The 27,659-nt window shown below is 36.2% G+C and overlaps 1 protein-coding gene across 2 annotated transcripts in view; it reads right to left on the reverse strand.

Annotated features, from left to right (window-relative positions):
* Nucleotides 1–27,659, reverse strand: part of CWC22 (CWC22 spliceosome associated protein homolog) — a 56,772-nt gene that overhangs the window by 28,347 nt on the left and 766 nt on the right. Inside the window, exons 2-6 of one of the 2 annotated variants that reach the window (XM_003990908.3) lie at nucleotides 16,462–16,601; nucleotides 13,191–13,329; nucleotides 8,545–8,612; nucleotides 6,504–6,614; nucleotides 3,094–3,339 (exon numbers count right to left, since the gene is read on the reverse strand). In XM_003990908.3, coding sequence (XP_003990957.1) covers nucleotides 3,094–3,339; nucleotides 6,504–6,614; nucleotides 8,545–8,612; nucleotides 13,191–13,217 — 452 coding nt within the window. In that variant the 5' untranslated portion in view covers nucleotides 13,218–13,329; nucleotides 16,462–16,601. The remainder of the gene's footprint in view (nucleotides 1–3,093; nucleotides 3,340–6,503; nucleotides 6,615–8,544; nucleotides 8,613–13,190; nucleotides 13,330–16,461; nucleotides 16,602–27,659) is intronic. The other variant, XM_006935392.4, reaches the window with a different exon arrangement.

Here is a 27,659-nt window from a genome sequence, read left to right on the forward strand (position 1 = left end):
ATAAAAGCATGAAAAAAAGCAAATATTTTAAACTATAAAGAAATGGTAAAATTTACAGGAAAAGGGAAGGTCACATGAAATCATAGGGCTGAAAGACTGTTGTATTTTAAAGAACATCTCTACATTTAGGCAGTAATCCCACAGCTATATTGGCTGTTTTTTAACTTAGATCTCAGGCAAATAATTTAGCCTAATTGGGTTTATTTTCTTTTAAAGTTCTAAAATTTTATAGTTTTTACATTTATTTCTCTGTGAAATATGATTTCACCTGCAGAAAGTCATATCTTTTTTTTCTTCCTTATACTTCTCTGGCAGTCTGGTGAAGCTGATGGACTTCTTGGAATAATATATATAAATATATAGGACTACAAAGGATAGCAATCATTTAAATAGTTTTCAAAGCATGAAAAGAAAAAAAGTTTGATACAGTATTCTATGTGTCTGTCTTTTTTTAAAATATTTATTTTTGGGAGAGGGAGAGAGAAGGCGAGTAGGGGAGGGGCAGAGAGAAAGAATCTGAAGCAGGCACTGGGCTCTGAGGTGTCAGCACAGGGCCTGATGCCAGGCTCAAACTCATGAACCGCAAGACCATGACCTGAGCTGAAGTCGGAAGCTTAACCGACTGAGACATTCAGGAGGCCCTCTATGTGCTTAACACATTAAATAATACAACGTGGTGGTGGGCCTAATCACTTAATTTCCAAATTAGCATGGCCATACACAGTATTTTGAGATATTTGCAACAAATAGTCTGTTAATACTATGATCTACTGCCTACATTCCTAATATAAAGAAATGCCAAATTTTAGTGAGAGATTAGGAATAATAAAGATGCAATTTTTTTCTTTCCATTTACATTCACAGATTGCCTAAATTCTACCCATGGGTAGAAGGTCTGTAGGTTACGAGTCCCTGTTCTGGAGTGGCTTACCAAGGCAGAGGTGGTGAGAGCAGTCTGCCCTGGTGCGGAAGAGTTATTTCATCACTGACGTTGTCCTCAGAAGATACTGAGGACAAAAAGCGGACTCACCTGCAGTTAATTATATTGTTTTTAAATTCCGTATAGATCATGTATCCCCTAAATGCCTGCACCTGAGGTGGGCAGAACACTCCCAATGGCCCCCAACCTCATCCCTTTAGTATGCTATTATTTGAGAAAGAAGATCAATGGCTTAAAAACTAGCCTAATTAATAAGATTGTTGATACACAATCAATCTCTCTATATAAAGCTTGGAAAAAAACTAATCAAGTACAACTGTACTTCCTAATTAAGAAGCATAATTAAGAATACAATTCACCTGACTTATTATCTACTAAAAGCAAAGTCTGTAGGCTTCTTTTAGAGACTTCTACTTCTCCTTGTTCCTTGTCCCCTGCCTATGAACAGACTTAAAATGTATATAAAATTATCTTCCAGGAATCTGTGTAAAATTACAAACACTGTGGACTCTTCTCCACCCACTTTATTTACAAGGAAGTAAGACTTGGCTTAATAACAATGTTTCTGGTCTTTTACAATTAGGATTGCTTTGGACAGAATTGGGGACCATGACTCTTTCTCACTAATGTTGCTACTACTGCCTCGGAGGGCAGAGAGCAAAATGCTTACATGCTCATGAAGCTCCTACTGACCACAGAAGCCCTTTCCAAATCCCTTCCCAACATAACACTGCAGGCATTGCCAGCAAGTACTGGAATATGACACATACAGAGAAACTTACTAATTAGTTTTAAATTTAATGTCATCTAATGTCCCTTTCTAGCTCATAAATTTTACAAATTTTATCTCAAATATTTATACTTGATATAAATGGCATTTCTACTTCCAGCCAATTCATGAAGTAACTTTAGATTTCATTTATAAAAAGGTTCTCAAGTACTTTCACGTTGCCATTAAAATACCTATGAAAGATGTGGGAACACTACTGGCTCACCTGGAAATCTGTTTTTCTTAAAGTGTAGCTACCCTCTATCCCATCTTTTTATTACCTAACTGGCAACTGAGTGATCATTTCAATCTTGGATTATATTACCTCATTCTGCTAGAGAATAACATCTTGAAAACTTAGCTGTATTTTCATACATAGTTCTTCTCGTCTCAATTATTTTGAAAAGGGAAGTGAAGATATGTATTTTCAGGGTGTATGTTCATATATGAATTTCGACTGTTTGCCTTAGCAAAAAATTATAGTCTAACATGGCATGGTCTAAGAAAAGTATGGGTAGAGAAAACTGTCAACTTCATGTCATAGATTAGTATAGGAGTTGGCAAACTACATCCATGACCCAAATGCATCCTATAGTCCATTTTTATAAATAAAGCTTAACTAGAACAAAGCCATATTCATTTGTTTACATATTACCTATGGCTGTATTCACAGCATTCAAGAGCAGAGTCGAGCAGCGGCAACAGACAGAACAATGCATAAAACCTAAAATATTTACTACCTGGCCTTTCACAGAAAAAGTTTGCCACTCTTGGTTTGGTATAACTGGAAAGATCCATTTAAAAAAAATTTTTTTTAATGTTTATTTATTTTTGAGACAGGGAGAGACAGAGCACGAACGGGGGAGGGTCAGAGAGAGAGGGAGACACAGAATCCGAAGCAGGCTCCAGGCTCCGAGCTGTCAGCACAGAGCCCGACGCGGGGCTCGAACTCACGGACCGCGAGATCGTGACCTGAGCCGAAGTCGGCCGCCCAACCAACTGAGCCACCCAGGCGCCCCTGGAAAGATCCATTTTAGCTCTAAAATATCAATAATGCTCTTGACTATCTATGAAAAATGGATACTACTAATAGGCATGCATACAACTATAAAAGGAATAGTTTGAAAATAGTAAAAATAAAAGATCTTTCCTTAAACTCTTTGATTTACTCATGCAAAAAAATAAAATGTTGAGCTAATGTCAGGGCAAATAGTAAGCAGAGCTCCAAAGGAGCTTACGGAATAAAGAAGAGAAGTCTAATTTGAGGTCCCTACCATTTTGGACTAGTAATGTAAACTCTCAATAGCCAAGGTTAATTAGACCACAGTTGATTTTTTTTCAGAAAGGGTATCATCGCTTTGTACACTTAGTGATATTAACATGCCTGTTTTTGTCTGTAATCTGCTCTTGCATCATCCTGAGCTTTGCAGGAGGAATATATGCTCCACCAGTACGAGTAAGAAGAGGATCCAGTTCATCTTTCTTCTTCTTTGCAGTAGGTTCATCCTGAGCAGGGGAATTCTGGGTTACTGACGGTTCTGGGCTTCTTCTCCCAGGAGACGGGGATTTCCGAGACCTTTTACGATCAGCATCTCTTTCTCTTTCTCTGCGTTTTTCTCGGTCCCTACTTCTGTAATATTTAAAAAAAAAAATTTTTTTTTTGGAGAAAAGACCATATAAATTACATTCTTAAATGAGCTACATACCAAATGAGCAAGACCATTTGCAGGTCACAAATTCAGATAAGGAAAAGTGGTTTGGAATGGTGAGGAAGTGCTTCACAGAGAAGACAGAACTTAAAAGAGGTCTTCAAAGCTTGACAGAATTTACACTGGGGCAAGTAGAGGAAAGTGGAGGAGGAAGCAGGGCATTCTGCAACTAGTGGAAGACAGAGTAACTACTAGAAAAGTGAGCAGGGATGTTCAAGCTAATTAGCAGAATAGTCAGGAAACAATAAGGAATCATGTATAATGGCAGTTGGAAAGATGAATTTGAGTCAGACTATGCAATCTTTAAAGACAAGGAACAGACTTCAAGTTTTTTATACTGGAGTTGATGGGGAATCATTAGTAGCTTTTGAGTGTGATAATGACGTGAAAATAAGTGTTTTAAGAAGACAATTTAGCCTCTGACATACATGATAAACTGTATAAAGAAGAAACCAGAATTTATCTCCAAATGGCAATTTAGAAGTAAAATTATCTTAAAAAACTGTAACATTTGAAATTATTCCTCCATAGAAGTGGCATTTAAAACCTCAGAATATCAGAAACATCTGGTTATTCGAGACAGTGTAAAAAAAATCAACTATTTTCTACCTATAAGTGCCCATTCTTAAGCTATCATTTTTGTAGCTGAGTATCCATTCTGAAGCTAACATTTTAAAACAGTCAAGGTATTATTCTCTGAAATGATCAAGAACTAATGGGAAACAGTGAGTGAGTATCCATTCTTAGGCTAACATTTTTAAAACAATCAAGGTATTATTCTCTGAAATTACCAAGAACTAATGGGAAATAGTAAATACCTGCTTTTTGCTATTTTTTTTGAGAAGAATTTGTCCACTTAGTTATTTTTTACCTATACTACCTGGGAAACTCAGATCATTCTGCTCACACTTTGGGCACCATGAGTTAAATGAATATAGTAAATAAAAACAAGTTTCATTTATCACTATTACCAGGAAACTGCTGGCTAGATTTTAGCTAGATCTAGGAAGGGTGTATTTGAGATGGTCTGTCTTAACAAACAGTAATACAACTTACACACAAAGAGAAAGCAGTCACCTAGCCAGGTAGATGCAGAGAAGCTGCTTTGAAACTTAAGTATACCACTATCCACGGAGACACAGTGAACAGAAGGGAAGAAAAGTGGTTCCAAATAGACACGTTAATTAGTCACAAAGCCAGGTGCACTGAAATCTAGGCAGTGATTTGCAACTGAGTTGCTTCTTTTTTTTTTTTTTTAATTTTTTTTAACGTTTTTATTTATTTTTGAGACAGAGAGAGACAGAACATGAACGGGGGAGGGGCAGAGAGAGAGGGAGACACAGAATCGAAAGCAGGCTCCAGGCTCTGAGCCATCAGCCCAGAGCCCAACGCAGGGCTCGAACTCACGGACCGTGAGATCGTGACCTGAGCCGAAGTCAGACGCTTAACCGACTGAGCCACCCAGGCGCCCCTCAACTGAGTTGCTTCTTTTTTTTTTTTTTTTTTTTTAAGATTTTTTTTCAATGTTTATTTATTTTTGGGACAGAGAGAGACAGAGCATGAACGGGGGAGGGGCAGAGAGAGAGGGAGACACAGAATCGGAAACAGGCTCCAGGCTCTGAGCCATCAGCCCAGAGCCCGGCGCGGGGCTCGAACTCACGGACCGCGAGATCGTGACCTGGCTGAAGTCGGACGCTTAACCGACTGCGCCACCCAGGCGCCCCAGAGTTGCTTCTTATTGTGAGTGTGATATGTTCCAAGAGAGCAGATACAGCAGGAATTTACTGGCAAGGGTTATGATTCTTCTGAGAAACACTAGGTAAGACTGCTAGCTGGCTGATAAACTTGCATCTTTATAATTTTAATATTTGGAACTTCGGAGTGCAGAAGTAATAGAGTCAGTCTTCTTTGAGACTAAATAGCATCTCTTCCAATGCTTTCATACTGTTAGCTTTTATTTCTACATAATACACAGTCTGCTTACTTCACAGTATTGTTGTACAGATCAAATGAGACTTATGTACATACAATGGACCAAAAACAGTTACAATGAAGCAATAGTCAGAGATTTTGGAAAAAAACATGGGCATTGGAGTCAAAATTGAATTCAAATCCCAGTTTCATTGTCAACCAGATAGGCAACTGCAACCTCAGGTAAATTACTTAATCCCTTCAAACCCACTTTTTAAAATTTGTAAACTGTGAAAAATAGTATCTAGTTTTAAGTGTTTTAACCGTATTTGACAAAGTATGCAGAATGCCCAGCTCACCAATTATGATGGCAGTCGTCGTTCTTAATGGGTGTCATTAAGGTGATAGCAGATGAGCCTGGCTTTTGGAGGTTAATTTAATCTGACATTTTGATTTTAGATATAGTATATTAGAAAGTAAGTAGTGAGAAGGAAAGTTTGGCTGCAGATATCACATAACGTGATTAGCTCCAAACTGCAGAGGAATTTAATAAAAATTTTAATGGGGGTATAGTCTTGGTAGTCATGGAGTGGGTAATATGAGGGAGATATCAAAAGGATACAGACCTCAGTGAACAATAAAATATGGTAGACAAGTTTTTGAACATGGATGACCAATAATAAGGTGGGTAGTCAAATTCTCCAAAGGCTCAGGAAAGAATATATTTAGATAAAAACTAGACGGGCAGCTTCACTCTCACTGTCCTAGTGCCATCATGCAGCAAAGTAAACTGAGATCACTCTATCCATATGGTATCAATGACTTTCATTCAGTAAGGGACCTAAAAAACTCATCCTCATGCACTACAGTATCATATCATGAATAAGAGCTTAGGCTCAGGGTCAGACAGACCTGGACTTGCCACAGACTTGCTTCTAAAACAAAAACAAATGACTTAATTCTCTATGCCTCAGTTTCTTCATCTATAAAATACACAATAGTATCTACTTCATATATTTACTGCAATAAGGAGTTAATCCACATGAAGTCTTTATTAGAAACCTGGCACCTAAGAATATCCGTTTAAAATTAGCTATTATTGTTTTCATTATGAAGCGTAAAAAAAAATTTAAACGAGTGTGATTTTTCTATAGTTAAAATTTCTAGTACTAACCGCGACTCCATGCTACCATCATGAGATCGTCCTCTTCTTGAACGCTCATAGTCCGACCTGCTGTAATCAATGCAATCTCTATCCCGAGGGGATCTGTCTTGTTCTGCATATCTAACACATAAAATAAGAAAACCAAAGTTATAAGATGAAAACAACTGTTATAAATACTTAGCAAAGTCATATACTGGTAATGCTAAAGTAACTCTATGGCTGAACAATGTCTTATCAAACTATTTTTAACAAACAGCTTATTTGGTTGACATTCATTTAGTCTTGACTATAGAAGCTTTCAGCTTGTGTACAAAATAACTACTAGAGTTCACGTAACCAAACCTGTCATCCTGATTCACACGGTCTCAAGTAAAGGATTATATATCTGGATATCATATGTAGTTAGCATGAAAAAGGCCACCCTGCAAATGACTCGTTTGCCTAGTTGACTCATTTTATCAAAGCAATAACCACAAATGAGACCAACGTCATGGGTTGGCCTCCATAAAGAACAGTTTAACTCACTCCAACAGACATCCAAAAAACATCAGCTGTTATTCTTGAATCTGCTTTACCGAATAGCAGTGCAAACAGATTGAAATTATTAGCAAACAAGGATGACAGTATAAGATCTGCCTTAAACCTAAAACAATAAAATCAGAGAACCTTAAGAGAAGTTAAACATGTACACACATAATAAACATACATAGTAACATACACAGTAATTATAGTGATTCATATTTCATGTATAGTTAACCCTTGAACAACTGCAGGCTTGAATCGTGAGGGTTCACCTATACATGATTTTTTTCCAATAAATACAACTTAGTACTATAAATGTTTCCCTTCCTTATGATTTTATTAATAACATTTTTTCGCCAGCTTACTTTATTGTAAAAATACAGTATGTAACACAGATAACACATGCAAAATATTAGTTGACTGTTTATGTTGCTGGTAAGGCTTCTGGTCAACAGTAAAGTATTAGTTGTCACTTTTTGGGGAGTTAAAAGTTATAAGCAGATTTTTGACTGCAGAGGGCACCACTGCCTCTAACTCCCAGGCTGTTTAGGGGTCAACTGTATACCTCTACAAGTAATTTATATACATACAGATACAGGTGTGCATCAGTACATGCAGAGAGTTTTTTTTTTCTTTTAGACAGAGTAGATGATTGATGAAAAGTACTAAGTAGTTGCAAACCATCACAATTAACTTGATGTCAATGAAACAAAAGTTTTTAGAGACAGCAGAGTGGCATAAGAAGAAAGAAAGTACATACGGGGTAAGGCAGAGATCAGACAACTGAAAGAAGGTTTAGAGGATGCTTTTCCCTTCATAAATTATTTTTAATGGTCATAGTTCACTAAGTGAAATAATCAAAGTACTACTATGAATGCCTGATGAACATTAATAGTAATATTTGTCGGGGTGCCTAGGTGGTTCAGTTAAGCATGTGACTCCTTATTTCGGCTCAGGTCATGCTCTCACGTTTCGTGGATTCGAGCCCCCCATGGGGTTCTTCACTGACAGGGTGGAACCTGCATGGGATTCTCTGTCTCTCCCTCTCTCTCTGTGTCTCTCCCACTTGTGTGCTCTCTCTCAAAATAAATAGTTAACTTAGAACAATAGTAATATTTCTAGATCTTTGATCTTAACACAATTATAAGATATGATACACATAAAAGCATTCTGAAATCTATTAAGAGCCATGTATAGGACAGTGGTGACAAAAGCAACACTTCAAAATAATTTCAACTCTGTTTTCCATTTTATAAACTTTCATTTAGTATCCATTTCAATTTATAAAACTTTAATTTTTTGATATGCTGAAATTATTCTTTCTCACCTCCAAAATTAGATAAAATCTAGAATTATTTACTAGAAACTACCAGAACAGTCATTCAAAAATGATTTGTCCTCAAGCTTATTCAAATAATACTGAAAACCATCAAAAATAAATTGTTCACCCTAAAATTAGGAACCTAACAGCTAAATAATTTCTTAAACTTATTACAAAAAAATTGCAGAAGCACATAAAATTATTTACCTGTCTTCTGGAGAGGAGGTCCTCTGATATGAATTATAGTTTTCCCTTCTGTCATGACCAGAAGAATGCTTTCAAAGGGAAAAAAAAAGAGGGAGGGGGGGACATTTAAAAAATTATGATAAAAACACACAGAAAATGAAATATGTCTTTCAGAAAAACAGAAGTGCCGTACAAATTATTTCAAAACATTTTTTTAAATCATAAGAAAAATACATGTTATCTAAATAGTACATAAGATAAAAGAAAATTTTCAGGGCCTCCAAGGTAAATATCTGTGGCAGATCTCTGGTTTCACTATGGACCAACCACTTTTTTGAAACAAGAAAAATTCAAGGTAGAAGCAAATAATTCTCAAATTTGTGATGCTAAGTTACTTAGTTGATATTTTATTCCTATATAATAAATTATAAATGTATAGAGTATCATTTTTATAAAGACCTTCTCTTGGTGAAAAACAAGACCAAAGTTTTTCTTGGTGAAAAACATGACTAAGGGCCAGAGGTCTTCTGGCACAAAGAGCTCACTTCTGTGGTTATATCGAAGTCTTATAATACTGCACTTACCTCCTTGGATCTACTTTGACTTATAAAACCACTTTAATCCAGGTTAGTAAATCTGAATAAACAGCTAGAAGAAACCAACTCTAGTATATTTATGAAAATTCTTTTTTATTTTCAGAAAACATTTGAAAGTCTGATATGTATAGCACTATGTTAGACTTTAAAGATTTGAAAAACACGATTTGTGAGAGATAGCTCCTATGCCAAATCCTTTGGAAAAAAAAAAAGACATACAAATAAGTAACTGCACTGTAACATGAAACTGAAGAGACATGTCACAGGAGTCAGAAATATGAACTATCCAGTGAGAACACATCCTAATTTAAAAATCCAAATATAGTTAAAAAGCCAAAATATTTATCTCTGTAAATAGGTAAGTTTTTTACATTACTGGTGAAAATTCATGTTGACCAGTTTTTTGTTTTTTTTTTAGAATTAAAATAATTTTAACTACCTAATTATAAGAAAAGAAAAATTGTATGTTTTTTTAAAGTACCTTCACCTAGAAATCTAAGAAAATGTAAATCAAATAATGAGCAACTAGTTCTGCATATTTATATGCTTGCCTCCTTAATAGGAAAAAGATACATTTCAAAATAGAAAGTTATGGGGTGCCTGGGTGGCTCAGTCAGTTGTGCATCTGACTTTGGCTCAGGTCATGATCTCGCGGTTTGTGAGTTCGAGCCCCATGTCGGGCGCTGTGCTGATAGCTGGGAGCCTGGAGCCTGATTCAGATTCTGTGTCTCCCTCTCTCTGCCCCTTCCCTGCTTGTGCTCTGTCTCTGTCTGTCTCTCAAAAATAAGTAAATGTAAAAAAAAAAAAAAATTAAAAAAAAATAGAAAGTTATACTGCACAGAAATACAAACTTCAACTTTTTGTTTTATGAACGTCTAATTAACAGCAGTTTGAATCTAACATTCTCATAAATATACTGCCAAACAATCTCATTAACTATTGAATTTTTCTCCCCCCACAACTATTGAATTTTTCTAATAGTATATACAAACTATTGTATATAGGTGAATTAGCATGTGATCAAAATTTATAATTTACAGTAGCCATAGTTTGGCTACTATTTTATACTGAATACAACTATCTTAAAATCTGTTTCTATGTTTCTAATGCATATAAGAAAGTTTTAAAAATTATTTCCCTTAGCAACACAATGAAGTAGGACATTTGTTCAGTATGTAGCACATAGATTTCTACAAAACCTGACACCAAGATCCTAAACCTAAAATGGAGCACAAGATTCATTAGATTCATGGCAACATCAAACATAGTAGTCACTGATCATTTATTACAGGACACAGCTCTTCCTGTGTAGATACTCTGGAGGATACACAAGATAGGAAAAACCCTCAGTGAACTTAAGATCTTATGGGAGAGAGACGATTGTAAAGATTTCCGTAATTAAACATATCAGATTGTATGTTCCTGAGAGAACAACAGAGATAAAAAGGAGAAGAAAAAGAGGAGGATGAAGAGGAGGAAGAAGAGGAGGACAGGAGGAGGAGAGAGAGAACTCAACAAAACTGCATGGTCTACTTTTTCTTTTATAAGGCACAGCAATTATTTTGATTACATTAGGGAAAAGGCCTCAGTTCTTTGCTAATGATTTTTAACACATCTCCGCAACATCTGTTGTAGGCATGGGGGGAAACCAAAAATATTGAAGTCGTGAATCAGAATTTCGTAAATATGATCAAGTTAACGTGACTGGCACACATAGAAGTGCTAACAGGACATCTTGAGTAGGGAACAGTACTGAATACTGAGGGATGACAGTGGGTAGAGGAGGATTTGAACTCGGATTTGGTAGATGAACGGGATTTCACTCATTTTTGACATGCGATCCAAATAATAACCTGAATTTTCCTATTTCCTTTATCATAAAGTTCAGATTATAAGTCAGAGTAGCAGTTGAAAATAATATATTGTCACAATTACCTTAAAAAATTCTCTAAGTTGTTCATTAAGCAAAACAAATGTTTATATCATGCAGTTACCTATAGTGTCTAACAATATAAACAGAGCAGTATATGAAGGTGAGTGGAGCAGAAACCCTGAATCCAGACCTCTGAGCATCCATTAGCCTCAGGGAACAAGTCTTTAAGAGCAAGGAGAGGAAGGGCTGGCAATAGGTGGGTAACTTGCTTCTAGATAGCTAAGGAGGCTGCAGTAAGACTCAATGGAAAAACAAGGAATCCTCAGCTAAAGCCTCCTGAACCTAGCAGGTAAGTCCTCAGAACATTAAAGGAAGATGTGAGCTTCACCTGAGGTAAAAATGGGCCCCACCCAGCTTTTGGACCTGCCTGTAGCTAAAAGGATGGAAAAAGGGAGGCAGACTAGATTGAGTACTAGCAGGGAGAGCTGAGCCATCAAGCCTGAAGGGCATGTGACTGAAGATAGCCACTCTCAGCCTAGGGGATGCCACAGAGGACTCAGCAGGACCACAGGAGGCAAAGGTGGAGAAGCACAGTATAAAAGGAGCAGGAAGAGGATCCTGAGAAAGACTAAACATGTCGCCCTCTGTGAAAAAAGTATCCGACTAAACCTGAGTGCTCTTGTCAGTCAAGAGCCAGTCACACACCAGGTCTCCTTTTTCTTTATGTCCCCGGCTCTTAGTATAGTCTGCAACCTACTAGGCCCACAATTAATCAACTGCTTAAGTGCCACTGGACCAACGAGTACAAGTCCCAAGGAAGCAGATTCCAGAACAATATATGAAGGTATCTACTGACAGATGGGTCTGCTTGAGACAGTGAGTTCCCACCAAAAGAGATGCAAGGACGGGCTGGGTCTGCTACTGTCTGCCTTCTGCTCGACAGTACAACAGTCAACAGGATTTAGAAAAGATTGCAGCAGAGCCTGCCTCAGTGCCTGGTGTCCACTGTTAAGCTCGGTCTACTGTTTCTCTTTAAAGAAGAAAGTTTAGGGGTGCAGGGGTGGTGGGGGAGAGAGGAAGGGAGCAGTGCCTAGATCTATAATTAAAAATATACCCTCCCCTTTACTGACTCTAAGCCCCAAGAAATGACGCGCCTGCTTGTAGATCTGTGAAACTGAAAAAAAGTGGAATGGTTTGTTCTCCTGCTAAGTCCAGTAACAGGCAGAGGAGCAGCTCTGAAAGTAGATGGAGTTACTGGTTCTGTTACTGCTCTGACTGTATCTACCACTCTACCTTTCTTACAGCCTGCTTCAGCCACACTAGACTCCGTCTTCATACTTGTTGTTTACTCTGCCTGGCACATGCTTCTCCTGGTCATCTGCATGGCTGACTTCCTCATATCCTTCAAGTTTTTGCTCAGATAGCTACTTTTTCAGTGGGTCCCTATTAAAAATTGCAACTTCCAATGCTAACGATCAACCTTATCCTATTTCTTTTGTCTACAGCCCGAATCTAACACTTAACACTGTACCATACCATAGAAATGACTTATGTATTAATTTTATAATTTATTTTGTCTTCCCCTACTAGAATGCAAACTCCACAAAACCAAGGATTTCTGTTTTGTTTACCACTTTACCTAAAGTACTTAGAACGGTCACTGGGACATAATTAAGAATTTAGTGACTATCTGTTAAATAAATAAATGTATAATGTCTAAGTAAAGGATGACACAGAATAAAGAATTCATTTATGCATATGAAATATTCAATAAAAGGCTCACTTGTAGATAGACATGCAGGAACTATGATCAACTGAGGAAGCAGACACCTGTCCCCCATTTCATGCTCATTCAGGAAAGTATGCTCTTTAAGAATGGTGGATTCTCTTGCCCTGTTATTTACTTTTCTTCTGCATGTGCTCACTCACATGCACTTTCTTGATTTGTGCAGGCATTGATATACACACACATGTACATGGACACATACATGCGCATACGTCCCGCATGTTCTCTTCTCACTTGTCCTCTTGCACACTATTGCTTCTATCTGACCAAGGATCTACATTTGAAATTGTCTAAGTTAGATATGCATACAATGTCTGTTTCTAATGTCCTATTTATGTAAATGCATTTTTGATTAAAGGACAGATAATGGACTACAAGCTTATGTTCTTCATTATAAATTTCAAACACTTACTTTTATCTGTGCCACACTACTTTTCATTTTTTGTTGACAGTGGTCTGATAAATCAAAGACTTCTTTAGTTGGTCCAAATAACCGGTACCAAACAGTATGAATTCCTTGACAGTTTACTTTTTCTGTCTGCAAACGCTACCTGTGAAATAGACCAAAGAAAGTTTTGTTAACATCGATAAAATGTATGTGAAATAACAACATATTATTTCCACACAATGAACCCTTGACCATCTTATTTTTCTTAATCACTAGGCACAGATAATCAATAATTATATAAAAATTTAAAAAGTCCTTAAATGGTTCCACATAACAATGTATAAAGAACACATATGTAGAACAGACTCTGAATAAGAGAGCCAATAATAACATTATTAAACACCATAAGGTATTTTAGTCTAATGATGGAAAGGAACAAAAATTAATTTAATAACTGATGTCAGATAACTTTATTCAAATCGTTTTCCTTGAGGGAAACCTATACCTACATCATAAAACAGTGCTGTGGTATTACACTAAACAAGTAAACAAAGGAAATGATATAAGATAAAGTCTATATAAACTGAGTACAAAATATTCCATGTTTCTATATAGACTAGGAGTGAAATATCCAATTATCATTATGTTGTAATAATGATCACTCAGAAATAAATATGCTCTGCATAAAAATATAAGTAATTAAGTTTTAATGAATCTATCAAAGGTGCATGACTTCAGATATATTCAGGCATGAGAACTAAGCATTTGTCTCAGAATAAACCTAGTCACCAATGTTAAATACTAAAATAAAAGTTTTCCAATATCTATTGTTAATTACATTTTAGGAATTTTTGAAAAATGCTGAATTGCTAGTTATGTTAACACAGAACTGTCATTTAAGTATTTTATTTTAATTATGTATCTAAATGGTTTGGTGTAAGGTAATGAAATCAACAAAAATCAAATGAAAGAGTAGAAAATAAGAGATTTAAAAGAGGTAGAAAATACAGAGAAAGAACTGTGCCAGTACCAAAATAATTGAATACAACTAGGAAAATTTTTAAGCTTGAATGCCAGAAAGGTTTATAGATTATCTAGTCCAATTCCTTCTTTTTATAGATAAAAATAATGAAGGTCAGATAAGTTATTTCAATGTCTTAAGCAATACTACCAGTTAATGGCAGACCTATAACTGGAAACTTAGCCTAAGGACACCCAATTAAATTTTCTTTCCACTAGACCACATACACAAAAATAATACTAACACTATAAAGTGACACAGAGTTGCTATCATTTAATGCAGATAGGGATATACACAGATCACTAAATCAAGAAAAGTTTCTATTACAGTGGTTAGCATGGTATCAAGGTTATTAAGAGCAATATATATGAGATTCTTTACAAACTTAACGTATAAAGTATAATTGCAACCTAAAGCACACCACCAATTAAGTATTTGTAGCTGCAGTTAGATTAGCATGCTGCTAGGGGACTCTCAGAAGGGAGAGAGCCCGAGAAGAGGAGCCGCATGTGCCCAAATCTCTGACCACCTCTGAACCAACACATGAACAAAACAGTACTCAGGATCAAAGAACCGAACTGTGATATGAATAGCTGCCTAAGAGACAGAATTTGCAATTTAAGTCTAATCAAGTTAATTGTCTAAAAAGTCACCACTCCTCAGAGGAAAGTAACAGAATGTACAGTCTTAACTAACAGTTATAATGACCAGAATACAATTAAAAAAGTTATCAGAAAACTGTGGTCCAATCTTTAAAAAAAAAGATAATCAAAGACCAACATTAAGATGGCCCAGATGTTGGAATTGGCATACAAGGTTTTTAAAGCATATTCCAAAGCACAAAGGAAAACACACTTGCAAGGAATACACAGGAAATTTCAGCAAAAATGCAACAAACAAAAGCAAACAAAAACAACAATGAAAAGAATAGAACCAAAATGAAATTTTAGAACTGAAAAATATATGAAGTGAAAAACTCACTGGTTAGCCAAACCTAAGGCAAAATGGAGATAATAGAAAGTCAATGAAATTATATAATCTAAAAGATAAAAAGTATCCAATCTAGAAACAGACATAAAAATTAATGAACAGAGACATGTAGGACAATTATCAAAAGGCCTAATATACATGTAATCAAAGTTCATGAAGGAAAAAAATGGTATAGGAAAAAAATATTTTAAGAAATAACCAAATTTCCCCCCAAATTTGGCAAAAGGCATAAATTTACAGATTCATGAAGCACAGATAATCCTAGATAGGATAAATATAAAGAAAACCATGCCTAGTCATACAGGGCATGACATACAGGGCAAATTATTTCTGACTTCTCATCAGAAACTAAGGAGACTAGAAGACAATCTTTAAAGTGCTGAAAGATTAAAAAAAAAACCTGCTACCCTAAGATTCCAACAAAAATAATATTAAGAATGAAGATAAAGACATTTACTAATTAAAACAAACAAAAGAAAACTAAGAGAAACAGAATGCAGCACCAGCAGACCCATTCTCCAAGAAATGCTGCAGTTCTCAGGCTTTAGGGAAATGACACCAATGGAGACTTCAGAAAGTAATGAAGAACACTGGAAATGGTGACTTTTTCAGGAAGTATAAAAGACTACTTTTTCCTTCACTGAAAATACATAGGTCTGTTTAAAGTAAAAATAACATCTTGAGGGTCACCTGGGTGGCTCAGTCAGTTAAGCATCTGACTGTTGGTTTTGGCTCAGGTCATGATTTCACAGTTCATGAGTTTGAGCCCCACGTCAGGCTCCATGCTGCTGGTGCAGCAGAGCCTGCTTGGGATTCTCTCCCTCTCTCTATGACCCTCCCTCTCTCAAAATAAATAAATGCACTTATTAAAAAAAAAAATCTTGAGGGGTTATAGTGTATGTAGATGAAATAGACACATTAGGTAGCATATATACGAGGAGGTAAGATAGACCTACATGATCCAAGATTTCTAAGTTTTTTGTGAAGTGGTAGTAATTAATATCAAATCTAAGAAACTTATGGAAAGTTAAGGATACATATTGTTTCCCCTAGAACAATGACTGCAAAAGTAATGTTAAAAAATATAGCTAAAAAGCCTGTAGATAACTTAAAATAGAATTTAAAAATATTTAAATTTAAAATTTAAAATTAAAATTAATTTAAAAGGGCAAGATAGAGCAAAGGAACAAAAAACAGAAGGAGGAAAAAAAACAAGATTAACTCTGTTAATTATATTAAATATTAATGAACAAACAACTCAAACAGAAGCTACTTCTCTCTCACCTCAGGTGGATCCGACCCTGAAGGCATGATCTTGTCTCCACTGGGTTTTAGGTCCCATGTGCCTTCTCAGACAAGATGACTGTGCCGTATTACACAAATTTCATGACTTTTTTCGACATGACTCATTCCTGTATTTATGGCTATAAACGTATAGAGCCATGAAACTCAAAATTTCACTCAATTAACTTTTGCTTAAAGGTGATGGTTTTTACCCCCACTAGCCCAATCATTATATCATTTCTAACAAATACTTATCACCTTTATCACCCAGCATCATTTATCTATACACTCATTCAAGAACAAATAATATTTACTACTTCTGTTATTTTGCCAGGCACCTTTCTAGACACTGGCTAGACAGCAATGAACAGCCATATCAAAATCCCCTGCACACATTGAGCTTATATTCTAGTTCTAAAAAGTAAATCTATAATGATAAGCACAGCACTAAGCTGCTCAAGCAAACTGGCTGGTTAAGTTTTGTTTTTTTTTTTTTTTTTTTTTTTTTTTGCAAATGCCAGTTTCATTCAAATCATTACTTAATGTAAAACTGGTTCCCTAGTTCATTATGTTAAAAGTAATTAAATTATGAACACTTGTGTATAGAATTACTAGTACATATATTGGGGCCTACCTGACTTACTACATCAGATGTGTAGGGGAAAAGGGATGCCTAGGCATGCTGGTTTCATGGAAGTATCTCCGATGTATTTCCAATATCCAACTCATCACCAGGTTGCCTCAGCTTTCCAATTTTGGATGAGAAATCTTGGTTCTCAATTTGCCATAAATTGAGGGTAAAATTGTACTTTACTTTAGGTAAAATACAGAGATTTCATAGCCTACCTCCTTTATAATGTTTAGTCAAAAATCATTTGGAAAGGAACACATACATTCCAAATGTATTAATCCTTACTAACTCATTGGTAAGAAGCATATATATGTGTGCAAAAGAATATCAATAAGCAGTGATTTTTAAATGAGAAATTTTGGGCACAATTCATAGGGAGAAAATTCTCAGTGGTAATGCACTGATTGCCGCAGCACAGGTTCTGTGGGAGTTTAAGATATATGCCATGATAATTAAAGTAACATTACCTACTGCAACATGGCCACAAACAAACATAAGCACTAAAATGGAGTCATCCAGATGATAAAATATGTTTATAAAATGCTTTTATTATTCTTAAAATTAATATAAAACATGAAAAATTGAGAAAGGAAGAGAAAAAACCTACATCAACAGAGAAGTTCAGCCTTCCTAGGTAAACTGGACACAAATTTCATATACATTCATATATAAAGACTAAAATAACTTCTGTAAAAATATTTGCCTGTAAGTTTAAATAAGCTTATTAATTAGTGAGATCTGGAATATATTTTATGGAAAAATTAAAAGCCTAGAAAACTATGAATGTCCTTAATTTGTTCTTATTTCCAGGATAACCAGTGACTAAGTCCCTATAAAACTGAGACTATAATATACTTCAGTGGAGGATTCCATTCTCTTTGGGTTCTATTATTATTATATACATTAATCAGAGTTACTTATTGTACACAGGAGTTTTTGCTTCCCTACATTCATCTAAACACTCCTTCTATAAACATTAGGAAGTGAATTGTCCGGAAGGAAAATCAAAAGAATCTGTGAAAGACTCCACCTAGTTCTGTTTACTATTTACAGGAAATAACCTGATGGATGCTGCTGCCATCATCATCACCACACATCACCTGCAACTGATTTCAAGGACTTTTTTGGTCCAGAAGCAGAAAACACTGAAAACTACTTCTGACCAAGGCTACAGAATAAGGCCCTCCTTCCCCTGATGATAGAAACCACTGATGATAATGCACTTCTTTGTGTATTTTTGTTTTTTATCCTCTTGGTTATTTATTTTTTCTCTCCTTGCTGGTTGACGCTTCTAAATCTGTACAATGGAACTTTCTACATTAATGGAAAGGTTCATATTCTGCACTGTCAGTAGCCACTTCATTAACACAATGGCCAATGGCCACATGTGGCTATTGAGCACTTCAAATGTGCCCAATGGATTTGAGAAAATTAATATTATAATTTTATAATTTTATTAATTTTATAATTAAGTTTACTTTTAATTTGAATAGCCATATGTGGCTGGCTAGTGGTTACCATATTGGGCAACATAATTCTAAATGATTAGTAGACACTTAGGTCTTTTAATCATGGTACTTCAAAATCCTTGTCCTTGACAATCTCCAGATATGGTATTAATTCTTTAGATACTGACAAAGTAAAATAACTCATATCCAACTTGTGAGAAAAGTCACTTGGTTATTTTCTACGAAAGGTTCAGATTACGGGAAATAAGGGATAATATAATAATCCTGGTCCTAGAGTCTGTCTATGTTTCAATCACCAAGGTGTGATCTCTACAGTCTTAAATGCAGTGCATCCACCATGATGCCAAACAATCGTTTAACATAAACGTCAAGAAAACATGGCACTAGACATACTAGGACAATCACAAACTTGATACATGATCATGACCCACTGAAAGACAGTGTAGCTATTGATTGATCGTATCTCCAGAAGATAACGGCCTGTTCTGCAGCTGAGGCTGAGTAAGCAGAGGTACTAATAAAGTTAAAAATAACTCTGATGGCAGCTATGAAGGGAGAATTGACAACTGAAACAGAAACTACTACTTATAAAATGGATTCTGCTAACTTGAAAAACATAAATACTATGCCAGTTTAAGTCACAATATACTTATCATGGATTAGCTAAGGTCATACTCTTATTTCTAGTTACTTTAGACCCATCTGTTCCAAAGTAAGACCACAAAATGATGTCTGCAAGGACCTATAAGTTTTAAAGATATGACCATTTACTGTCCCAGCAACTCGCTAGTTTACAAATTCAAATTCTGCCCAATCACTGCCAAGATGATCTGATAACTAACCTCTAGTCTCACAAAGATAGTAAGTACCCGTTCTTAAACCACCTTTTTGAGATGCTCCATGGTCCTCCACAGTATACTGTCTCCTTTGCTGCATATTAATACTAAACTTTGACAGCTAATGAGGTATGTCATTGGTGATTATTCACTAGTGAGCTTTCACATACAAGCCTAATGATCCAGTTTCTCAAATAATTCAATGCCATGGGGGACAAAAAAAGAAAAAAGAAAAAAAGGAGGATAGCTATTATAGAACAAAAGAGACAACAGATTTAGTGTGTGGCCCTTGTTTAGATCCTGAGTTGAACACTTTCCCTTCTCTAAAAGGGGATGTATTTATATAGTAGAACCCACTTTACCAACTTGAATTCAGTACTAACTCAACTGACTAATAAACTCTACCCAACTTTCCTTCTAAAATGGAGGTAGGCTGAAGTTCTTATTTCTGAATAAGGGATGAAATAATGGAAGAGAACATTTTTTAATCCAGTTCAATTGTCAACTTGCTAAAATTATTAGCATGTTTACATCATGGTTTTTGGACGGGGAGGGGGAGAATGAAAATACAGTGGGACACAGACTCTCAGAATTACTTAAATCCTTATTACATATTTTCCATCCAAGAGAACTTATCTTAGTATGTACCTGAAATAAGACTCATTTCAAAATCACCTGTTACCTAAATACTGTGCCCAAGTTGATAATGGAGATACTTTAAGCTCTAATGCTAGTAATATATGAACTTTAATATTTTCCTCAACTTATAAACATGTATTCCATTGATACAAAAGTCATTTTAGAATAATATAATGATGAATGTCCTGAAGCTGATGTGCAGTGGTGAATGTAGACTAACCATCACCGTTCAAAACCAGCCAATGGGAGAACTGCCAATGTACACAGTAGCTCTTCAACAAACTAATCTACCCTTGACACTAATAGGGTCTATACAGCACATTACAATGATATTCCTGAGATATCCCAGAGATGAACAATTAACTACATATACTTTAGAAGTCTGAAATGTGTAATTTAGATTAAGATAACAATAGCAATAAATAATGATAAATTACTGCAGCCGCAAAAATACAACACTAGGCATTTCATTTATATATTCTTATTCAATCCTCACAATTACCTTGCTTTGTTAATTTTTTAGCCATATTTTCAATGGGAGAACTGAGGTTCAAAGAGTTGAAACAATGTGTCCAAGTAAATTATAGCTAGTAAATGGCAGAGCTAAAATCTAGATGGTTTATCTGATGCCAAAACCATCTGATATTGCATCCCAATGAAAATGACAACATTAATATATGGATACAGTATTGGTAAACTATAAAATGTAAACAGATATAGTCTCTACTATACAGAAAATCTTCCTATCCTAAACTGACCCATTTTTCCGAAGTTTCAGATAGCAAAGGTTTTGATATTAATATAAAGCCCTACCCACTTCTTTTTAAAGATGCAAAATAATACTTTAAAGGTTCCCTTTGTTTAATCAGCATAGCCGGAATTCACTCTGACCAGGTACAGTATAAGCAAATAAGTCACTTGACTCCACTGTGCAAGATTCACCATTTTCCTTGGCTATCCTTGGTTCTGAAACCTGGTTTCTCTTCTCAACTTACCTACACATACATATACACAGCAATTTTCTGTGTATTTTATTTCAAATTACCTTACTTATCTAAATGTAATGAGTTTTCTTTCTCATCAGTGTGTGTCATCTTTTCCTTTCTACCCTTCAACCATCATCACCAAATAATTTTCTGCCAATCAAGCACACTCTGTTAGATTTCCATGTCCCAAAATGTAACTGTGAAATTGACAATTTTACAAAGTAGACTGCTACTACAATTCTAACAAAAAATGCATAAAGTCCTATCATCGTCCAGATTTATACAGAATACGCCCATAAGGAAATTCTGGGAGTGCAACATGTGCATGCTTGATACTTAGACTAATTGGAAATTCCTGCAATGAGAGCGATTTATCTAGAGTTTATAGCTCTCGCTGCTCTTCTGAGTATCACTATGTGGATTTTATGATGAATTATTAAATTTCTCTCTCCTTGTCACAAGTAAGCAACTCAGCAAAACCACACCTGCTCTCCTGAACAACGAGGGCATTTTATGATAAGAAGATGGTAGTTTAAAAATTATCTTCCCATCAGTGTCAGCAAGCATCAGAAGGCAAAATATTTAATAATGTTTGTAGGATGCACTTTAGATTGTTAACTGGAAACTATGAAATTGTAAATTCTGTAATTATCTTAAAAGTTCAGATGATGAAAACATCAACTAATGGCTGTAATGCACTTCTTTCTCAATGATTTCTGTTGAGCACTCCTACCGTTGTCCCCGTTGTCCCCAAGGCATCCTCAACCAACGTGACTTGCTGTAACTGTCATAAATTAAAAGGAAGTCAACAAAGTCCATTCCCTTTCCTTCAGGTTGCTCTACTGCATTCTACACAGTAACAGCACACCTGACAAATGTCAAACATGATAACAGAGTTAAAAAAAAACAATCTTAGTTGCTCAATAAGGGAAAATGGTAATATTACACAGTATTCAAAAGAAAAACCAGTTTAAGTATGTTCTAAATACAAAACTGAAATGGGAAGGAGATAGTAGTAGGATCCTCAAGAAAATCCTCAAAGAGGACCCAAGCCCCTGGCCCTTCCACAGGCAATTTTCCTTCCCAGGGAAAAGATACGAAAAACAGATTGGCCACATTTCTTAATATATGATAAGATGTCTATGGCCTTTACATATCTGTATTGAAGGAAAAATCCTTTTAAGAGAATTGCTTTCCTACTATTGTTTCTTGTTATTTTTAAAAATGCGTACATGTTGGTGAGAAATATGCTGCATTATATACCACACAAGGACAAATGATGTTGCAATCTGATTTCAGCATAGGTTCACAATTTCAAGAAAATAAAAGCATCTGAACGCTACTATCACTATAAGGAAAAGTCACCAGGTACAGGTGATGATCCCTTGTCTGCAATTATGGAATCTGAAAAGCTCTGAAAATACAATATTTCTTTTCCTTCCTTTCCTTTTTTTTTTTAATAGAAGGATAGTTGACACACAATGTTATATTAGTTTCAGGTATACAACATAGGAATTTGACAACTCTATACGTTATGCTATGCTCAGCACAACTTACAAAGATTTTTTTTTTTAGTTTATTTATTTTGAGAGAGAGTGAGCACAAACAGGGGAGGGACAGAGAGAGAGGGAGAGAGAATCCCAAGCAGGCTCCACCCTATCAGCGCAGCACCTGACACAGGGCTCGAACTTACGAACCGTGATATCATGACCTGAGGTAAAATCAAGAGTCGGACGCTCAAACAACGAAGCCACCAAGGTGCCCCACAAAGATTTTTCTTAAGCTTGTGGGAAACTCATCTGGCAGCAAAACTTGACCTGCACCAACCTGAGACTTAAATGTGACTCTTCATTTGTTGAACTGTAGAAATATTAATGTGTTTGATTGGAAAATATTGCCTGGGATTCCAAAAGGGCTATTACTTCATAAATATATGTGCACTGTGTTTCTTTAAAATCTTAAAAATTCTGAATGTCGAAACAGTTCTGGCTCTAAGATTACAAATAAAGAACTGTAGACCTGTACTCTTATTGTTTCCTAGTCAATACATATACCAGGTGTGCTCTTTGACTTCTAACCATTTGAATGACTGAAGATTCCCATGTTCAATTATAGGGCTGGGAGGTGTGCAAATAGTACCTGGATACTATTTGACTTTTTATGAGGAATAAACAAAATATAAAGGTCTTTGATTAGTTTCTGACTCTGTGCAGGGGAGACAGCCCCAATTTGGGGACATCCTAAGACGACGGTAAAAAGACACAGATTAGTAAAAAAAAAAAAAAAAAAAGACAAAATCTAAAAGCTCTTAACATTTTAATAAAAATTACTCATTATAAACTGAGAGGAGGTATTATCCCTCATTCATTTCCTATATCATGAAGCCAGTCCATACTGGTCTGTATTTAACCAAAGAAATTAAAAGTGATATAATCGTTTCAATATGCTACTTAACTTTTTTTAAGTTTATTTATTTATTTTGAGAGAGAGAGCACACGCAAGCTGGGGAGGGGCAAATTGAGAAAGAGAGAGAAAGAGGGAGAGAAGGATGGAGAGAATCCTAAGCAGGCTCTGGACTGCTGGTATGGAGCCCAACATAGGGCTGGAACCCATGAACCATGAGATCATGACCTGACCTAAAATCAAGAGTCAGATAATTAAATGAATGAGCCACCCAGGTGCCCTCCTTCTAAGCTTTTAAAATGGAAATTTCTGTCTCAATGCTTCATGCATCAACAATCTGTTTCCATATAAAAATCTTTAAGAGAAGAGTTCTTCAGTAGTACTTCCTGTAATTACTGAATAAAAACAAATCCTAAGGGAGGAGTCTGCTGCTACTACTTGTATCACTCAGTCACTTGTATTTACAGCCTAAGCCCACCTCGTCTTGGCCTTAGTTTCTCCACACACCCTTTGGTTCACAATTCAACTGCACAGCAACAGGACTGAACTTTCCTCACTAACTCCAGCATCTTCATTCACTGAACAAACATTATGGGTTTTCTTGGTCTAGTGATTAAGCTAAGTTTTATATCCATTTTCACAATAACAAATAGATAAAACCTTAAATTTCAAATCTATACCATAACCCTCACCACTTTACTTGATAGTAAAAGAAGAGTCTTGTAGTAAACAAATAGCTTTAGTGCTTCTTTATCACCCACTGAATGCTTTCTTTTTCATTTAATGTTAAAATTTGAATTTTTGCAGAAGTCTCTCTTTTGTAAGGTCATAAAAATTAAGACACTTGGTATAGGACTAACACAGGTAAATGGAACTAGAACAAAAATGATGAGGATAAGCCAAAACTGACGCTTCTATTACGAAGTTGTAAAGTAGTATACAAAAAATAAGAAAGTATAAGGTTAAGAGAAAGAACAGTATGGTTGTGGTCTTTTTCTGTTTTTTTACTCTACCCCCTATTTTTTGGAAACAAATTAAGAATAGGGGGTCAAAGGCAGTGTCTGTTAATAGTGAGGCGATACATACATTAAGCTGCGCACAAGGAACTGGGATCTGAGAAATGAAAGTTGCTAACGTCAGGAGAGAAGAAAAGTCTAAAGTGCTGTAGCAATGTTATAGACACAGTATTCCTGGAAGAGAGGAAGTGCAACTAAGTGGGTCTGGGGCATACAGAAGAAAAGTGGGTCCAAAAGCTGAATGCTGAAGTACAAGTAGGAAAGGGGGAAAAATCACTTCTTGCATGAAAGGGGAAAGAGGTCATTCAGGCAATGAGATCAGCATGTGTAAAGACTGAGATATAAAAAAAGAGTTTAGGGGATTCTCAGTTGTTTGAGTACAGGGTGTGAATGTAAGATTGAGCAGAAATGAGATGGAACATGAGACTCATGAAGCTAAAGTATGAAACACCTTGAATGAGAACAAGATTTTTGAGATTCTTGGTCACTGCTATACATTGAGAACCCAGGACAGTACTTACCACTTCACAGGTTCCAATTCTAAAATTAAACATAAAAGGGGGCGTGTGGACTTCTAATGATTATTCCCATTCCTTGTTTTTTTAACGTGTTTATTTTGAGAGAGTGTGTGTACATGCGTGCGAGTGGGGTAGGGACAGAGAATCCCAAGCAGGTTCTGTGCTATCAGCGCAGAGTCCGAAGCAGGGCTCGATCCCATTAACTGTTAAATCATGACCTGAGCCAAAATCAAGTCACACGCTTAACTGACTGAGCCACCTAGGTGCCCTGATTATTCCTATTTCTTCCCACAAAGAACTCTCTATAACGATACTTAGACAACTTTTACCAAGGAATACCACAGCAGACTTGTCTTAACTATCAACACTGACTTCTAGGAAGCCCCGACCTGTTTGTCATCAACTGCATCAAGACAGCACTATCAGGGCTCATCCCTTGTCTTCACCCCGTGTTAACCTGGAGGGCTGAATAAATTTCCAATTTATGGAAGATGAAAAAAATACCAGTTCCTTTAAAGGCACTGCAAGAGGAAACCTGATCCTGAAGGTGCAGTTACTTCAACTTACAAAACCATGTTTAATCAGTGAGTCTATGTCATGTCTTTGAATATTCATATCACTTTATTCCCCCTCCCCCAAAATGTGTTCCTCAGCTTGCTTAAATAAGTATATGGGCTGAATACATTCTGTCAACACTCAGCACAGCTTTGAAAGTGGCCTTTCTGATTATTAATTAAAGAGCTATTTAGTAAACCACGTTTTAAGATTTTTAAAGAAAGTTTATTTATTTTGAGAAAGAAAGAGCACATGCATGCAGGAGGGGCAGAAAGACAGAGGGAGAGAGAGAATTCCAAGCAGGCTTTGTGCTGTCAGCACAGAGCCCGACATAGGGCTCCATCCGACAAACCCTATCATGACCTGAGCCGAGATGAGGAGCCAGATGCTTAAACAACTAAGCCACCTCGGCACCCAGCCATGTTCTAAGTGTTAAAGAAAAGTTGGAAGTGGTGGTCTCCACGGAGAAATTTATGAAGTAATCCCTAGACACAAAGCACTTTATTTCATTACAGAGGCACCTGTCACCAAGTCTAGAATTAAACCGTCTTGATAAAATAATTGAGGGAAGAACTCACAGGACCTTTCAGGTGGAAGTGCTGAACTCTGTCTATCCTGATCCATTTCAATTAGGCCTAAAGTCAAGTTAAACATGACTCTCCACTTAGTCTCTTCCTCTGATTAGCTTCTATAATCACAGCAGTCTTAATGTCTCCAGGCCAAGGTAATTTATACCATTTTTGTTGTTGCTGTTGTTGTTATCTATTCTCCGGGAAAACACTTACTAGCTTGGCTACAAATAGCAAAGGCTTGCTTTAGTCCACTGCTTCCTCTCCTGATGTATTATTTTGGAAGAAAATGCTTCGAAAATTTGCACTTTATTGTAGGCACTGAAATGAAATGTATACACTGAGATAAAATATTTAGGTGACAGGTTCAGTCCAGAAGTATGATGAAACTAATGTGCCAGAGGCCTTTTTGTTTCATCACCCTCCCATGCTAAAATTTTCAAACATTACAGAAGAGAAATGCAACAAGGAAGCCCACAGAGTCATCAGTATGGTCAGCTATATTAGCAATAACCACCTCTTTCTTAGGCCAGCTAGAACTTACGTTACAGAGATACCAGGTAATACAAAACTCAGTCTAGATACAAGTGGGTAGTAAACAGAAAATAATGTTTGTTAAGGCACTGGGGCTGTAAAAGTGTGTTCTCTTAGATGGTCTCAGGTACAACTTACTGTCGATCACCTGGCAATGTACAATCATCAGGGAGAACACAAACCAGAACCCCAGTCAAATGGGGTGGGAAATGCTCCACGAAAGTGGAATGGGCACGGAAATATGGAAGAGCAATATTCAAAAGCAAAGAACAAGAACTGAAGCATAGAGGATTCATCAACTATATTACAACAGTAACAATAATAGTTAACACTGTAGGCCGGGCACTGTACACAGGCCTTATATATAAGCATTGTTATTTATTTTTATCCTCAAAACAACCCACTAAGTTAGATATTATTATCATCCACATTTTTCTGATGAGGAAGCTGAGACTAGAGATGTTAAGTAACCTGCCTAAGTGACAGAGTTTCTAAGGCCTGAATCAAGACTGGAATCTTTGGCTTAGGAGTCCATCACCCAGCACCCACCCTAGCAGGTCTCCTCCTCCTACAGATGCTGCTTGTCACAATGCTTCTAAGAACAAAGTCACACTTTTAATGCCAATTCTAAATCCGCTTTTCTAGAGAAGGATAATTGAGGCTAACTCCCAGATTCACAGGCAATCCTAAAACAAGTTTAAACATGATGAGGAGGCAGGCTAACTAGTTTTCTGAAAGCCAAGTTTGTTTTTCTATCTGCTATTGCTAGTCTGTGGACACATCAAAACGTAAAAGGAACTGTTAGTATGCTTTCAATCACCTATATCTTGCATCTAGAACATCCTTTCTTCATTTTTTTCCCCTTATTTATCTCAAAGAGGTGTTGTGAGGGTGAAGTGAAAATAGGTAAAGCGGTTATTGCAGTTAAGACTCAATAAAATTAACTATTACGATAGCGATATGCACAAGTGTATTGTAGGATCCGGAGCTCCACAGAGAGGTGGACATACTGGAGATCCAAGTTGGAGAGTCAGTACCTTAT

This window comes from Felis catus, chromosome C1 (assembly GCF_018350175.1).
Source record: "Felis catus isolate Fca126 chromosome C1, F.catus_Fca126_mat1.0, whole genome shotgun sequence".
Taxonomy (NCBI): domain Eukaryota; kingdom Metazoa; phylum Chordata; class Mammalia; order Carnivora; family Felidae; genus Felis; species Felis catus.